Here is an 18,038-nt window from a genome sequence, read left to right as displayed (position 1 = left end):
GGTACTGCTTTCACCATGTCAATGTGGTTACACTATTTTTTAGTAGGAAAGTAGATTGTAAGATTTTTACCATGATAGTGTTCTCAGTTTTATGTATATATTGATTGATCCAGGAGACAATTTTATAAGACGGTACTCTTCCTATTTTAGCTGAAGAAACTGAGGTAGCAAAGGGATAGTTTCTCGATGTCCTAGTTTGCTTCCTGATGTTGTGATAAACACCCTAGCCAAAGCAACTTGGGAGAGGAGCGAGAAGGTTTATCTCAGTTCACAGTTAACAGTCCAGCATCAAGGGAAGCCAAGGAAGCAACTCGAGGCAGGAACCTGGAGGCAGGCACTGAAGCCCAGATCATAAAGGACCACGGCTTACTGGCTTGCTTAGCTTGCTTTCTTAGTCCAAGACCACCTTCCCATCAGTGACAGCACCCACAGTGGGCTGGGTACTCCCAAATTAATCATCAAGAAAATGCCCCATAGACATGCCCACAGGCCATCTGATAGGGGAAATTCCTCTTTCTCCTTCCCTCTTCCCTCTTCCCAGGCAACACTAGTTTGTGTCAAGCTTATAAAACACTAACCACAGGGAGGAAGGGGTATATTTGCCTTACAGGTTGCAGTCTACCATCAAGGAAAGTCAGGGCAGGAGCTCAGGCAGAAACTGAAGCAGAGACCATGGAGGAGTGCTGCTTACTGGTTTGCCTCACTGACATTCTTATTCAGCCCAGGCCCACAGACCCAAGAATGGTAGCTCACAGTAGAGCAAACCCTCTTACATCAGTTAGCATTTAAGAAAATGTTTCACAGACATGGTCACAGGCCAATCTGATCGGTCTGGGCAATTTGTTGAGGTTCCCTCTTCCTAAGTGACTCTAGGTTTGTGTCAGGCTGACAGCTGAAGCTAGTCATGACACCCACATTACACAGCAAGCCCACTGTGAGTCAGCGTTTTATTTGCTTGTTTATATTTGAGGTAAGATCTTGTTATACTGCCCAGGTTTGTCTGGAACTCCCAGCTCAACCACCCAAGTAACTGATACTATGGGCATTGTTAACACTAGAGTTTGTATTTGATCCCAAATTAGAGTTAGTTATGAGCCACCGTGTAGGTGCCAGGAACCAAACCCAGGTCCTCTGCTGAGCAATATGTGCTTTCAACTGCTGAGACACCTCTCCAGTCCTCTTCTACATTTTTTTTTTTTTTTGGTTTTTCGAGACAGGGTTTCTCTGTGTAGCTTTGCGCCTTTCCTGGTACTCGCTTTGGAGACCAGGCTGGCCTCGAACTCACAGAGATCCGCCTGGCTCTGCCTCCCGAGTGCTGGGATTAAAGGCGTGCGCCACCACCGCCCGGCCTCTCTTCTACATTTTAACACCACTGTTTTCGGAAGAAATGAACGCATATTGTGTATAATGCACATGTATGTATTTATTTATTTTAGATAAGTCTGTCTCCAAAGTCTCTTAAATACGAATTGTATTATCTTTAATAGATTGTGGATTTGGGGCTGGAGAGATGGCTCAGAGGTTAAGAGCACTGGCAGCTCTTCCAGAGGTCCTGAGTTCAATCCCCAGCAACCAAATAGTGGCTTACAAACCATCTAAAATGAGATCTGGTGCCCTCTTCTGGTGTGCAGGCATACATGCAGGCAGTACACTGTATACATAATAAATAAATCTTATAAAGAGAGAGAGAGAGAGATTGTGGATATGATAAGACATAGGGATTGCTATAATACACTGCTTCAAAAATTCTTCATACTCTTTATAGCCCACACAAGTTGGAAAATCTGTTACCAGGGTCAGTGAGATGGCACAGTGGGTAAAGGCACTTGTAGCACAAGTGTAGTGACCTGAGTGTAATCCCTATGACCCACATGATAGAAGAGGAGATCAGACTACCAAAAGTTGATCTCTGACTTCTAGACACATGTCATGACACGTTTGAGTCCACCAATACATCATACATACACCACACACACACACACACACACACACACACACACACACACACACACACGTTTTTAAAACCTTTTGCCTATATGTAAGTACATTCTGATTTTAGTAGAACATTTTTCAACTAAAAATTAGAAATAGTTGTATGAAAAAAACATATAAATTAAGAACTGGTATGAGGGCTGAAAGACAGCACAATGGTTAAGAGGATATGAGGCCAATGCCCAGCACCTACATCAGGTAGCTCACAACTGCCTCCAACCCCAACTCCAGGAGGAATTGATGCCTCTCGCCTCCATTGGCACCTGCACTTACATGCACATATTCACAAAGACACACACACACACACACACACACACACACACACACACACACAATTAAAAGAAAAAAATAAATACTTTTTAAATAACTAATAGGACTGTGTTAATAGTTTCCATATCAGAAACCTTCCTTATAATTTGTTAATAAAAAACAGCCTCTTTAGTACTATTTTAAAAATGAACTTTTGGGCCATTTCCTCAATATTTGAGATATTTCTCTTGAGCAACTTTTGGCTCATTAAACTAAGAAAATATACAGAAAAGTGCACAGTATTTTATCAAACAACATGGAGAAACTGAATTGAGCAATTTTAGAAAGACAGATTATAAATTTGAAAGGAGAGTAAAAGTAGCTAGTTACAGTTTGGGTTTCCTGAACACACGCCTGCTGTATGTGCTAGGTCCCTAAATCTGTTCAGGGTCAAGAATTGAAAGGGTCTGACCAACACACAGCCCATCTTGTAAAACTACAGCCTGAAGCAAGCACTTTAAAGAAGCACAGCACTTTCTAAAGGTTATAAAGAGTAAATAAACCATCAAATTACTCCTCCTTTATTGTTTTTGTAAAAACACTTCAATCCTTGTAGTCCTAAGGCATCTAATAAAAAATAAGCACTTTTAGGATTCTATATTCTAGGATACTTTATTGAACTTGGAGATAGGATTTTTCTTGCTAAATTTATTTTCTTTCATTGACAATCTCATAGGAATTTTTATTAAAACTTTTTAAAGTTGCTTGATGGAGTGAAGAAAAACATAAAAGCTAAATAATAAAGATTAAAAATAAGTTTAATAGAAAACTTGAAGGTAAAATGCCAAGAAAGTATAAGTATTAGCAATGCTACTTTTGGCTGTGTGGCTAATATCCATTTATCAGATTCCATGTAAAATAAAGGTATGTATTCTACGATTGTAATGATCCAATCAATAGTACTGGCACTGAAAGGTGATATAAGATTATTTGCTACAGATTACACTACTGTGTGGTCAATTTTCTCTCAGTTTCCTTAGCAAATCATTGTTACTTCACATAATCTAAAATTCTATTGAATTATTTATTATTTACATAGAACCCAAGAACTTATTACTATTGGATACCTAACTGATTTTTAAAGTAATTTTTATTTATAATTTTATCATAACGCACACTATATAGTAACACAGTTGTTAACTGGCATGGCATGTTGGACCTACAAAACTTGAATCTTCTTAAAAGTACAGGCCCAGAAGTGGTTTATAAAAGGACATCAAGTAAATACATACTTTAATGTTCTAAAAGCTTCATGGTAAAGGTCTTTCATCCTCCTTATACAACTGATTTGGATCAGAAATATATCTTTTTTAAAAACTTTCAAATCCTTTCTAACTTTTAGAATCCAATAGATTTCACACTGAAACAGGAATTATCATGTTGTTTTCAATACAATACAATATAGGCTCTCAAGTTCAACATAATTCCCACCCTATATGGTGGTCATATGCCAACCACCCAAATCCTGAATTTGTGACCCCTGTGCTATTATTGATCATCTTTACTCCTTATCAGTAATCCCATGGATCTGTCTGTCAAGGTTATTTATCAGAATCAAATCTAGGGCTTGGGAGGAATTCACAGCAAGCTTGCCTAGCATAAATGAAGCCCTCTGAGCTCAATCCCCAGCATGTACTGGTGCATATCTAAAATCTAGCACTTCAGAGATGGAGGCAGGAGGATCAGGAATTCAAGGCCATCCTTGGCTTCACCAGTTCAAGTCAAACCTGGAGCACAGGAGACTGCCTCAAAATAAATAAAGAAGAAAAGGAGTCAAAATTCTAAAATGCACATACTATGGACTCAATGTTAGCTACTTTGTGGATTCAGATTGCTAAATTGTACATCTTTATTAATTTAAATCATCCCATTGTTTTTAAACTGTATCATTACCGATTTAGTCCAACATAGTGGTGCACACCTTTAATCCCAGCACTGGAAAGACACAGGCAAGAAGATCCCTTTGAGTTAGAGGCCAGCCTGGTCTACACAACAAGTGCCAGGCCAGCCAGGGCTACATGGTGAGACTAGTCTCTTAAAACTGAAAAATAGCTGGGCAGTGGTGGCACACACCTTTAATCCCAGCACTTGGGAGGCACAGCCAGGCGAATCTGTGAGTTCGAGGCCAGCCTGGTCTACAGAGTGAGATCCAGGACAGCCACCAAAATTACATGGAGAAACCTTGTCTCAAAAAACAAAAAACAAAAAAAAAAACCTGAAAAATAAATTATTTGTGGGTTAGCTTTGAATCTGTAAGTATGTGTGTTTCTTCCTCCCCTCAAGTCTCAGAGATCTATGTGGAAGAGGAGCTGGAAAAATTGTGAGAGCCAGGGGTGATGGACGCAAGGAGACAGTGTTTTCCAGACACAGCAGGACTGACACACATGAACTCACAGAGACTATGACAGCATGCACAGAGTCTGCACAAGTTCAAACCTGACAAAATCCAACATGTAGAAGGAGAAACAGGCAAAAATCCCACCTCTAAACAAGAAGCTATCTGCAATTGATAGTTTCTGGGAGAGGGAGAAAACAGCTTTCTTCAATGAAGAGACACTAGGTATAATCAACCATACCCCTAAGTAGACCACAAGCTCAGAAACAGTTGGCCAACACAAAATGGACTCCACATTTTTTTTCTTTTTTTCTAAGGGGTGGTGTGTGTGTGTGTGTGTGTGTGTGTGTGTGTGTGTGTGTGTACACATTTGTGCTTTGGTGTGTGTATCTCTGGGTGTGTGCATGTACTTTTTGTTTTGGTTTTGCATTTGTTTTTAAAAGAGAAAAAATATAAAGTTGTGCCAGTAGAGAATAGGGGGATTTGGGAGGAGTTGGGGAAAGGGAAAGAATATGACCAAAATATATTGTATAAAACATTTAAAAATAAAGGCCTGCAGCACCACTTGTGGCAAAAAAAAAAAAAAAAGTAAATTCATGTGTTTCATTTGAAATACCCACAGAGATCACAAAAATAGATCTTTCAGGGAAAGAAAGAAAGAACACAGTGAGATAAAGGGAAAGTGGAATAAGGAAGCAGGAAAGATTAAACAGTTTGGGACATGGGAGGGCAGGGTAGAGTAGGGAATACAGGGAGGGGTAACTAAGACTAAAGACTTCGAAAAAGTCAGATGAAAACTACTTCTGCAAAACCTTTCTAAAATAGAAACATATGCATATATAAAAAGAGTTCATGGAGTTACCCTATAGCAGGACAACAATGCCTCAACTAAAAATCACAGGCTAACAAAAAATCCAATGTCTGAAATGGGCTACTTCTATTGTAGCTGTTGGCCAGCGAAATCCCATATACTGCCCCAAAGAGTGCAGTGTTGGCTCTTAGTTACCCTCCAGAACTTAATGGCAAGACCCTATTGCTGAAGATGCCACATACTTGAGTCACAGAACATGAAGAAATCAAACTGCTATTGACCTGAAAGCTTCATCCCACATCTAGACCATGGCAAGTTTTCAGTGCTGGAAAGTGCTAAGCATACTACCAGAGGGAAAAAGTAAGCATCAATTTTACCCAGCTATGAAACCTATGAGCTACAATAATGACCAACCTGACTAGATATGCTCACCAGTACAATAGTGGTATGAATGTCATGGGAGTAACTAACCCCTGTCTAGGGTTTTAGGCCAGTTCCCAAGATGGAACCCATACCTGTCACCATTATTGAGGCCAAGAACACATGGGTAGAAAGGTCATAAGCCATAAGGGACAGCCTACTGCTCTTAATCTTCAAAAGGAATATAGTATTAAACCTACTCCTAATGACTAATTGTTATACCCATAGATTAGTGCATTTCTTAAACATCATTAGAGAGGCTTCTTTTTTGTACTAGATGGCAATAAACATGAGACCCACAGTTGGCAAGGTTCAGAGAATAAGAGACTCCAGTGTGGAATATTCCTTTACACTGTGTGAATATATGTCGCCATCATTGGTTTAATAAAGAAGCTGACTGGCTAATAGCTGGACAGGATAAGGTTAGAGGGAGAGTCAAACAGAATTCTGGGAAGAAGAAGGGCAGAGTCAGAGGAGCAGGAAGCAGATACAGAGAGAAGCAAGAAAAGAGAAAAGGCACCAAGCCACAGGGTAAAGCATAGATAAAAATATGGATTAATTGAAATGTAAATGTTAGCTAGTAATAAGCCTGAGCTATGGGCCAAGCATTTATAATTAATATTAGGCCTCTGTGTGATGACTTGGAAGCAGCTTGCAGGACAGAAACTTCAGCCTACACTGCAGAGGGCTCAGACCTACATGGGACATCTGTAACAGAAAATGGGAAGAAAAGACTGTAAGAGCCAGAGGCAGCAGATGACAAAACTGTTTTCCAGACATAACAAGGTAGTTGCACAAAAAAATTCACAGTGGTTGTGAAAGGATATACAAGACCTATGCAAGCTCAAGCTTGACAAAATTCCAGCATATAAAGGGTAGCAGTCAAGAAATCCCACCCCTAGATGAGGAGCTATATCTTCCAGGAGAGGGAAAGTTAGTTTTCCTTAATGGTGTGGCTTCTCATAGATGGGACACATTCCAGCTGATGGCCATACATACAAGCATATATAAAGGGGCTAGAGAAATAGCTCAGCAGTTAAGAGCACTGGTTACTCTTCCAAAGAACCTAGGTTGAATTCCCAGTACCCATATGGTTGATCACAGCTGTCTATTACTTCACTTCTAGGGGATCTGATTCCTACTTCACTGTGGGCACCAAGCATACATGTACACACATACATGCAGGCAAACATTCATACACATAAAATAAAACAACAAATAAATTTTTAAGTAAAATATACAAAATTCTCACTGGGTGGTGGTGGTGCACACCTTTAATCCCAGCACTCAGGAGGCAGTGGCAGGCGGATCTCTGTGAGTTCGAGGCCAGCCTGGGCTACAGAGTGATTTCCAGGAAAGGTTCCAAAGCTACTCAGAGAAACCCTGTCTCAAAAAAACAAAAAAAAATGTACAATATTCTCAAAGAATTAACAAAAATATGAATTAAAACTGGGTATGGTGGCTCACATTTTTAATCTTTGCACTTGGGAGGCAGGTAATCTCTGTGAACCATCTTAAAAAAAAACATGTTTGTGCACATATATTTTTTTAAAAAATTAAGTTTGACCTCTGGCCCCTACATGTATGCATAAATACATACACACCTATGCACATACACACACTAAATAAATATACCCACTGTTCTTTTACTAACCTTAAATATAGCAAAAGTTTCTTTGTTTGAAACAGGATGTTATGCATCCCATGCTTGCTTCTAACTCACTATGTAGCCAAGGATGACCTTGAACTTATGACCTCTTGACTCCATCTCCCTGGGATTAACTGCTTGAGCTACCACATGTGGTGTTAATGGGTGTTGGGGCTCAAACCCAGTGCTCCCCAGGCCCTCAGAAGACATTTAAAGAGTCATGAATTTTAAGCTGGAAATAGCAAACAAAATATAATATTTAAAACATAAAACATTTAAGTTTTAGTGTCTCAAAGTTGTTTCACTTAGGGAAAGGCAGCATTTTAAATTTATCAAAATATTTCTTTATAATGCTTACCCAAGCCTTTTCTACACTTTTAAACACATTTCTTCTTTAAACACATTTTTGTTACACTAATAGATAACTTTTATATGATTTTTATATAAAATGTTATGCTAATATGCAACTTACATGACATGAAATTTATAGTAGAAAATTTCCATAATTTTAAAACTTAGAACAAGGTTTATAATGTTTCAGGTTTTTTTCTCACTTGTAGCTTATTTTCAGAACAGGAGTGTTGGCTTCCTTGTCTAGAATATGAGATTTTGCAGATGTTAAAAGAAATACTAGCCAGGTAGTGATAGTGCACACCTTTAATCCCAGCACTCAAGAGGCAGAGGCAGGCAGAACTCTGTGAGTTTGAGACCAGCCTGGTCTACAAAGTGAGTTCCAGGACAACCAAGACTGTTACACAGAGAAACCCTATCTCAAAAAAAAATTTTTAAACAGAATACTTACTTGGGGCTGGAGATATGGCTCAGAAGTTAAGAGCTCTGGCTACTCTTCTAAAGGTCCTGAGTTCAATTCCCAGCAACTACATGGTGGCTCACAACCACCTATAATGGGATCTGATGCCCTCTTCTGGCATAAAGGCATACATGCAGATAGGGCACTTACTTATATACACAAAATAATCTTTTAGAAGATGTTAAGTTTTAAAATTTAAAAAGAAAGAAAGAAGAGAAATTCTAACAACAAAGTACCTAAGAGAGTGGCTGGTCAATAATGAACATTAGATGAAAACAAAAAACAAACCACAACAAAGCCAAGCCAAAATCTGAGATCATTGCTACAGTGGCTTTTGTTCATTTTCTTCTTTCCAGAAGTAGCTGTAGTCTACCCGATAACAGAGTTAACAATACAGTATTCAGACTTAGATCAGCACAACCTCAGGAAGAGGATGCTTTTGAAGTTTTGCATTATACAGCTATCTTGCTGTTTTAGGGTTTCCATTGCTGTAGTAGAAACACTGTCTTAAGAGTTAATATTGCTGTAATGAAACACCACAGCCAAAAGCAACTTGGGTAGGAAAGGGTTTATTGCACTTACACTTCCATATAACAGTTCATCATAGAAGACAAAGAACTTAAACAAGGCAGATACATGGATGCAGAAGCAGACACAGAGGCTGTGAAAGTGTGTTGCTTGCTCAGCCTGCTTTCTCATAGAACCCAGGACCATCAGCCCAGGGATGACACCACAATAGGCCGGGACTTCCCACATCAATCACTAATCAAGATAATGCCTCACAGGCTTGCCTACAGCTGGATCTTATGAAGGCATTTTCTCAGTTGAGGTTCCCTCTTCTCAGATAACTCCAGCTTGTGTCAATCTGACATAAAATTAGCCAGCATAAACACCATGACCAAAGGTAACCTGAAAGAGTTTATTTAATCTTATAGCCTGTAGTCCAGGAAAGTCAAGGCAGGACATGATGGCAGGAACCTGGAAGCAGGAAGGACAGCTGCTTACCTGCCTGCTCTCTCTAGCTTGCTCAGATTCCTTTTTTTTTTTTTTTTTTTTTTGGTTTTTTGAGACAGGGTTTCTCTGAGTAGCTTTTGGAGCCTGTCCTGAATCTCGAACTCACAGAGATCTGCCTGGCTCTGCCTCCAGAGTGCTGGGATTAAAGGCGTGCGCCACCACTGCCCAGCTGCTTGCTCAGATTCTTATACTATCCAGAACTATCTGCCCAGGGGTGGCACTCCCCAGGGTGAGCTGGGCCCTCCTACATTAAGAAAATGCCCTGCAGACCTGCCTACAGGCCAATCTCAATTAAGATGTCTTATTCTCAGATGACCTTAGGTGTCAAGTGGACATAAAAACTAGCCAGCACATCTGCTAAAGCCAGTACCTTTTATAATTGTTTAGGCTCTCTTTATCCCTCTCCCTCTCCTGCCCCCTAGAACCCAAGTAGGAGAGGGAGAAGAGAACCAACTCCACAGTTATATTTTTTTTTCTTTATAAATAAGAGGTTGTTTGGGCTTCTTGAAAATAAAAAAATAAAAAATAATTTTTAAAAAAGCCTGGAAAAAAATCAAGGCTTTCTGTTTAAAACTTTAAGAGGGACTCACCCTTCTCATACGCAGCTCTTCTAGTGCTTCAAGTAAACTTGTTCTGAAATCCAGGAGCTGGATAGAAGCCATTGTCTCTGAAGAACTCTGAAGAACGAAGGTAGATGATGATGATCTGGTGTTGAAACTATCCTCCATGTTAATATTTATTTTATTTTCTGCAATTCAAAAAGAGTTTTAACTTTAAAAAGATTATTTATCTATGTTTTTCTAGAAAAAACACAATTACCATAAAAATATTATCCTATAATCCTCCAGGTTCAACACTAAATAACAATGTTGCTATCCCTCATACTCCAATATTCATAGAAAGACACTCAGCATCAATGACTCTATTCTACTTCTCATGGTTTAAGGATTTTTCTGGTACCTGAGTACTCTTTAAGGCTACACTTTCTGCCCCTACACTCCAAAATTGTAAAGGCTGGGTTCCTAATATTGCAGACAAGGCTTGACCCTTCACCAGAAGTGTGATGCCACACATTCTCTTTCTAAACTTTGCTTTCACATGAAGCTACTTTTCAAAGATAATGCTCACACTAATTAGCAATGCAAACTTTAGACTCAATAAAATTGGAAGAGGCCTTTGGCCTTTTATTAAAAACCCAGGTATTTAAACATCTCAATTGATAAAGTGTATGAGTCAGGTTAAAAGAAACTTTTTCAATTTTTCAATCTGAAATAATTATAAGTTCAAAGGCAGTTGCAAAGATAAGCACAGGGAAGTCCTATGGACCATCCATTCAGTCATCTCCAGTATTACTATCTTGTATAACAATGGTACAATATTTAAATTGTATATCTGATATTGGTACAATCCATACAGTTTATTAGAAATCTACCAGTGATACATGGATTTGTGTATATATACATACTTCTATGCACATTTATTGTTACTATGATCATAATCAAAATGCAGATTCCTACCATTATCACAGGCCTCTTTGTGGCCACATTCTCTTCTCCTAGTGTTAACCTCTAGCAAACACTTTTCTTAATTTCAGATACATTTGTTAAGTGAAAGAAACTTCAAACTATTAATACAATTTTAAATGCTTCCACATTAGTAATGTCCTGAAGAACTTTGAAGAAGCAAATAAAGCTCCTCCCTTTATCCTGGAATCTTCACACACAGTTTTTCCGAGTCAATAAACAGCACACAAAGTCAGTCAGGGAAAGAAAGCTGTATGACATTATAAGAACCAGCAGAAACAAGTGACAAGAGAAGCAGATATGCACTATACTAGCACATATAAGGCAACTAGACTCACTACGTTGAAAGAAATAAAGCCAATCTTGAAATTATCAATCAAACAGCATGTTGTTGTTGTTAAGACAGGGTCTCCCACTGTATCGAGGTTAGCTTCACTCTTCCAATACTCTTAACTCAGCCTCTCAAATGCCTGGATTATAAGTATGTGCCACTGGCAGACTTTTAATTCATTGAAATATCTATTTTCTAAAATACATAATTAAAAAAAGATAACTGATATGTTTGAAAAAGATTGACCACAGTTAGTAAATAAAAAATCAACACTCAGTTATCATAGTGAAGTAACCTAAAATAATGTGAAAAAAATCTTAAAACCAATCAGAGAAAAAAAGATTGATATTTTCAGAGTATTATCACTTACAGTGATAATGTGTATTCTTGTTTGTTTTCTGTTGCTGTGATAAACACCATGACCAAAGTAACTTGGGGAGGAAAAAGTTTGTCTCAGTTTACAGGATACAGTCCATTATGGAGAAAAGCCAAAGCAGGAACTCAAGGCAGGAGCCTGGAGGCAGGAACTAAAGCAGAGACCATGGAGGAATGCTGCCAACTGGCTTTCTCATCTATCTTCCCAACACAAGTTGCCTAGGGGTGGCACACAGTAGGTTAGGCTGTCCCCAACCCAATCAGCAATCAAGAAAATTCCCCACAGATATGTCTACAGGCCTATCTGATAGAGGCAATTCTTCAGTTGAGGTTTCCTCTTCCCAGGTGTGTAAAGCTGACAATCAAGAATAGCCATCACACTATGCTTACTCAAGACACTGCATCTTAAAGCAAAAAATGACCAATCTACAAAGAGGATACAAAAATTTTAAATATTCATGCACCTAAACAATTGGAGCACCAAATTATATTAAACAACAACTGGCGGAATTGAAAGTAACAACAGAGAATTCTATTATAGTAACAGGAGACTCCAATAATAAATAAAGCAAAGCAAATTATTAATAAAGAAGTAGAACACAGGGCCGGGCGGTGGTGGCGCACACCTTTAATCCCAGCACTCGGGAGGCAGAGGCAGGTGGATCTCTGTTGAGTTCGAGGCCAGCCTGGTCTCCAAAGCGAGTACCAGGAAAGGCGCAAAGCTACACAGAGAAACCCTGTCTTGAAAAAACCAAAAAATTAAAAAATTTAAAAAAAAAAGAAGTAGAACACTCAGAAGCTGGAGAGGTAGCTCAGTCAGTAAAGTACTTGCTATGCAAACATACAGACCTGAGTTTGGACTCCCCAGCACCCACATAAAACCTAGGCACAGTGGCACATGTCTATAATCCCAGAACTGGGATGATGGCAACAGGAAGATCCCTGGAGATCACTGGCCAGCCAGCCTAGCTAAATCAGTGATCCCCAGGTTCAGTAAAAGGCCCTGTCTCAAAAAATAAAGTGGAAAACAACTGAGGAAGACACCCAACATTGACCTCTGGTCTCCACATGCACAGACCCACATAATCACATATATATAACACATAAACACACACATACACACAGAAAGAGAGATAGAGAAATAAGATTTATATAAAATTACCAAAAATTATCATGTGTCACCCAACATGTCCTGCGATATCAAAGGTAAAATTACAAAGACAGAGCAGAAATAAATGAAACAGATACTAGAAAGAGAAAACTGTTAATGATGCAAAAAAAGCTTTTTAAAAAATGTTTTAAAAACTGACAAATGTTTAGGTAGGCTTTTCAAGAATAAGGGAAACAAGATTCAGATGGCGAAATCAAGGATGAATGAGAGAATGTTGCTGATGTCATGGGCAGCCTGGGTCCTGTTCTACCTGATTAGAAGTTGTGAAGAAGTGAAGAGGTTCTTCTAGTTTGGCAGCCCTAGACCCTGGAGGACCCAGGACCCTGGAGGACCCAGGACCCAGGACCTAGACCAGCATCCTTGAGGTTTACAACCTCAGGTCCAAGAGTCAGAGGCCTGCTACAGCACAGTTTCGAAGCCAGTGAGTTACTGCTCTAGATAATCAGCTAGAAGCTTATTGCCCTGGCTTTTAACCACCAGTGTCCCTGACACTTGCCAGCTCTTGTCATTACCGACTTCAGGTGGCAGTGAGCAGCAACAGCAAAAAGTGACTGCATGTTACAATCCCTGGGAAAGCCTGGGTGCTGGGACTCTCAGCTGCTACAGTGGCAACTATTACGGCTCTCCTGTCAGCAGTGTCAGAACTACTGCCTTTGACCGCAGCCAGTGCTATAGCTCTCAGGCCCTGGGTTTCAGGACCTTTGGCCCTTCAAGCTTGGCACATCCCTGGAATCCTTCCAACAACTGGACCCACAGCCTTTGGTGTCTGCCCCAGCATCTCTGCTCCTCACTGCTTCTTCCCTACTGCTCTTCAGAACTCTCCAGCCATGCTCTAAAGACTACTGCTGCTGCTGCCACCACTCCTCCTGCAGCCACAACTGCCACCGTTACCATTGCTGCCTTTGCCACAGCTACTGATCTGCTCTCACTGTTTCCATGTTACCAACTCAGCCTGCTCTACTAATGATAAAGACCAAAAGGAGAAAAGACCACGACAGAAAATCTTTTTTTTTTTTTTAATTTATTTTAATTTATTTTGCAATACAATTCAGTTCTACATATCGGTCACGGATTCCCTTGTTCTCCCCCCTCCCGTCCCCCTCACCTTCCCCCCAACGCCCCCCCCCCATTCCCATCTCCTCCAGGGCAAAGCCTTCCCCACAGACTGAGGTCAACCTGGTAGACTCAGTCCAGGTAGGTCTAGTCCCCTCCTCCCAGGCCGAGCCAAACAATCCTGCATAGGCCCCAGGTTTCAAACAGCCAACTCATGCAATGAGCACAAGATCTGGTCCCACTGCCTGGATGCCTCCCAAACAGATCAAGCCAATCAACTGTCTCACCCATTCGGAGGGCCTGATCCAGTGTGGACCCCTCAGCCATTGGTTCATAGTTCATGTGTTTCCATTCATTTGGCTATTTGTCCCTGTGCTTTATCCAACCTTGGTCTCAACAATTCTCACTCATATAAACCCTCCTCATTCTCGTTAATTGGACTCCCAGAGATCCACCCAGGGCCTAGTCATGGATCTCTGCATCCAGATCCCTCAGTAGTTGGATGAGGTTTCTAGCACAACAATTAGGGTGTTTGGCCATCCCATCACCAGAGTAGGTCAGTTCGGGCTGTCTCTCGACCATTGCCGGCAGTCTGTTGTGTGGGTATCTTTGTGGATTTCTGTGGGCCTCTCTAGCACTTTGCTTCTTCCTGTTCTCATGTGGTCTTCATTTACCATGGTCTCCTATTCCTTGTTCTCCCTCTCTGTTGTTGATCCAGCTGGGATCTCCCGCTCCCCCAAGCTCTCTTTCCCTCGACCCTCGCCTTTCATTACCCCCACTCATGTCCAGGCTGTTCATGTAGATCTCATTCCATTTCTCTGTCATTGGGCGATCCCTGTGTCTTTCTTGGGGTCCTGTTTTCCGGGTAGCCTCCCTGGTGATGTGAGTAGCAGACAATTCATCCTTGTTTCATGTCTAGTATCCTGCTATGAGTGAGTACATACCATGTTTGTCTTTCTGAGTCTGGGTTACCTCACTCAGGATGATTTTTTCTAGATCCATCCATTTGTCTGCAAACCTCATGATGCCATTGTTTTTTTCTGCTGAGTAGTATTCCATTGTGTATATGTACCACATTTTGTTTATCCATTCTTCAGTTGAAGGGCATCTGGGTTGTTTCCATGTTCTGGCTATTACAAACAATGCTGATATGAACATAGCTGAACAAGTGCTCTTATGGTGTGGTTGAGCAATTCTTGGGTATATGCCCAAGAGTGGTATAGCTGGATCTTGGGGGAGATTGATTCCCAATTTTCTAAGAAAGCGCCATATTGATTTCCAAAGTGGTTGTACAAGCTTGCATTCCCACCAGCAGTGGAGGAGAGTTCCCCTAGCTCCACATCCTCTCCAGCATAAGGTGTCTTAAGAAAGCATCTTCAACAAATGGTGCTGGCAAAACTGGATATCAACATGTAGAAGGCTGCAAATAGATCCATATCTATCACCGTGCACAAAACTTAAGTCCAAGTGGATCAAGGACCTCAACATAAATCCAGCTACTCTGAACCTGCTAGAAGAGAAAGTAGGAAGTAGTCTTGAACGCATTGGCATTGGAGACTACTTCCTAAATAGAACACCAGTAGCACAGACTCTGAGAGAAACAATCAATCAATGGGACCTTTTGAAACTGAGAAGCTTTTGTAGAGCAAAGGATACGGTCAACAAGGCAAAGCGACAGCCTACAGAATGGGAAAAGATCTTCACCAACCCCACATCTGACAGAGGACTGATATCCAGAATATATAAGGAACTCAAGAAATTAGACATCAAAATGCCCAACAGTCCAATTAAGAAATGGGCTATAGAACTAAACAGAGAATTCTCAACAGAGGAAACTCAAATGGCCGAAAGACATTTAAGGAATTGCTCATCATCCCTAATCATCAGGGAAATGCAAATCAAAACAACTCTGAGATACCACCTTACGCCTGTCAGAATGGCTAAGATCAGAAAATCTTTTTAATGAAGCTAATATACACCACCAGGAGGCACATAAGAGGGCAGTACCAGGATGGCTTGAAAAGGAAGTCAGAGTCTGCTTATGTAGCCAGTAAGGGGGTGTATGGCAGGGGAGTTTTGCACCAGTCACTCCATTGACCCCTTCGTGCAAACAGAGGATTGTGTTTGCCCCATTATAGGTCTTCTGCTGGGTCACCATGGAAAGCACTCCCACACTGGCCTAGACGAAAATGGCTGCTAAGAGTGACCTGAGCTTGGCGATGGCAAAAGGCCTGGCCCAAGCTGTTTGAACAGTTGTAGTGCCTTCTAGAGCCACATACTGGGGAGCTTTCTGAACACATCCATAGAGTGGTCAAAGCAGTTGCCATGGGGGGGTCTGAGCAGCTGTTAAAAAGGAGTTGCTTTGCTGAACAAGCTCCCATCAGGATGGAGAGGCACCATACCAAAGAATAGTCCAACGGCTGAAAACAAGGTAGTCAAATCAGCCCTCAAATCCAAGCTTCTCAAACATTAAAATGGGTGTTGACTGACATTAATAGAACTTTAATGGTACTGGACACTGCTCTGCTCTGAGCCAAACGCCCATAGGGAGAACTGAATCATTTTATCATATTACTATAAAAAAAGAATGTTAACAACAAATGAGGTATCATGAATAAATGGGACAATTCCTCAAAGCAGATAAACTTCCCAACTGACTCAAGACAAAAATTTACATAAACCTTTCAAGATTAAGAAGACCAAATTAGTGATTAGAAAATTTCTCACAAAATAAAAAGCTCAGGACCAGATTGTTTACTGGTAAATTTTACCAAAAATTTAAAGAATAAATACACAAAACTTTTCAGGGGAACAATAGAGAAGAAAACACACTACTAATTAACTTTACAAAGCCAATATTATTTTCATGCAGAAACAAGACAAATATTTCACAGGGAAGAAAATCATAAATCAACAGTTTGTAGGAATAAGAACATGTAAATGCTCAATAAAATTCTACCAATACACAACAGGAATTACACATCATAATCAAGTAGCGTTTATCCAAGGAATATAAAGCTGGTTTGATACGTTAAAAAAAATCATTCACTGTAATAAACCACATTGATGGGATAAAGGAAAAAACAATAGGATCCCCTTAATAAATGTAAGAAAAGTGTTTGACAAAGTCCAATACCTTCTCATGATAAAGTCCTCAACAAACTAAGGATAGGCAGGAATTTCAGCCTAATAGAGGGAATCTATGAAAAATTCACCACTGACAGCAAATGTCTATGATTTTAATGTGAGCTACCCACAGGCTCTTGTGTTGGAATGTTTAGTTCCCAGCTGTGGTACTACTGGGATGAATTTGTGGGCCTTCAGGACGTAGGGCCTAGCTGCAGGATGAGTGTCATTGTGGGATGGGTCTTGAGGACCACAGCCCAACCCTCCTTTCGGATCAATGCCGTGTAAAAATGAATACCTGCTACAAGATCCTGGCACCACATCTGGAGCCTCACTGTCTCCATTGAGCGACCTTCCCCACCACGATGGAAACCAAAAGCCAAAATAAACCCTTCCTTCCATAAAGTTGTTTCTTGTGAGCTCTTTTGGTCACAGCAATAATAAAAGTAATTAATAAAATACTGAATTGCAAAAGGCTTAGAATTTTCCCTTTAAGAAAATGAACAAGAACAACATAAGGATATCTGGTTTTGCAGACTGGATTCATAAAAATTTAAAATGTTTGTACTTTAAAGAACATAATAAAATAAAGGCAATCTATGAAGTGAGAAAAATATTTGCAAAGCATATATTTGACAAAAAAATTTTTACTTTGAATATATAATAGCTTCGTATGATCAAACCACACACACACACACACACACACACACACACACACACACACAAAAGCCATGGGATTAGAATAAAATTTACCTCCAAAGCATATATGTTTGTATGTGTGCATGTGTGTAGTATAGTGTACATGTGGCCAGTATCAACATGAAATATATTTACTATCATTACTCAGTAAGATGATAAAAATCAAAACCACAAAGAGATACTATCTCAGATATATTAAGATAATACAGCTGAATAAATTTAAAAAAAGAGATATGTAGCTCAGTAGCAGAGTGCTTATCTAGTATGTGTAAGGTCCTAGATTCAACTCCAAACACCTCTCCCAATGCATGTGCGCACATACACACACACACACACACACACACACACACACACACAGACTTGTTAAGGAAAACTTATCACTTACATTGCTGGTGGGAATATAAAATCATTGAGCCACTC

At 40.1% G+C, this 18,038-nt stretch overlaps 1 protein-coding gene across 2 annotated transcripts in view; it reads right to left on the bottom strand.

The window, feature by feature from the left end:
• The window catches only part of Ccdc73 (coiled-coil domain containing 73), a 126,567-nt gene that overhangs the window by 88,087 nt on the left and 20,442 nt on the right, over window positions 1-18,038 (bottom strand). For both annotated transcript variants that reach the window (XM_052723917.1, XM_052723918.1), the window contains exon 2: window positions 9,931-10,088. In XM_052723917.1, the coding sequence (XP_052579877.1) occupies window positions 9,931-10,068 (138 nt within the window). In that variant the 5' untranslated portion in view covers window positions 10,069-10,088. The remainder of the gene's footprint in view (window positions 1-9,930; window positions 10,089-18,038) is intronic.

This window comes from Peromyscus californicus, unplaced genomic scaffold (assembly GCF_007827085.1).
Source record: "Peromyscus californicus insignis strain IS unplaced genomic scaffold, ASM782708v3 Scaffold_7__1_contigs__length_154581171, whole genome shotgun sequence".
Lineage (NCBI taxonomy): Eukaryota > Metazoa > Chordata > Mammalia > Rodentia > Cricetidae > Peromyscus > Peromyscus californicus.
This window is presented reverse-complemented; position numbering and strand designations above follow the sequence as displayed.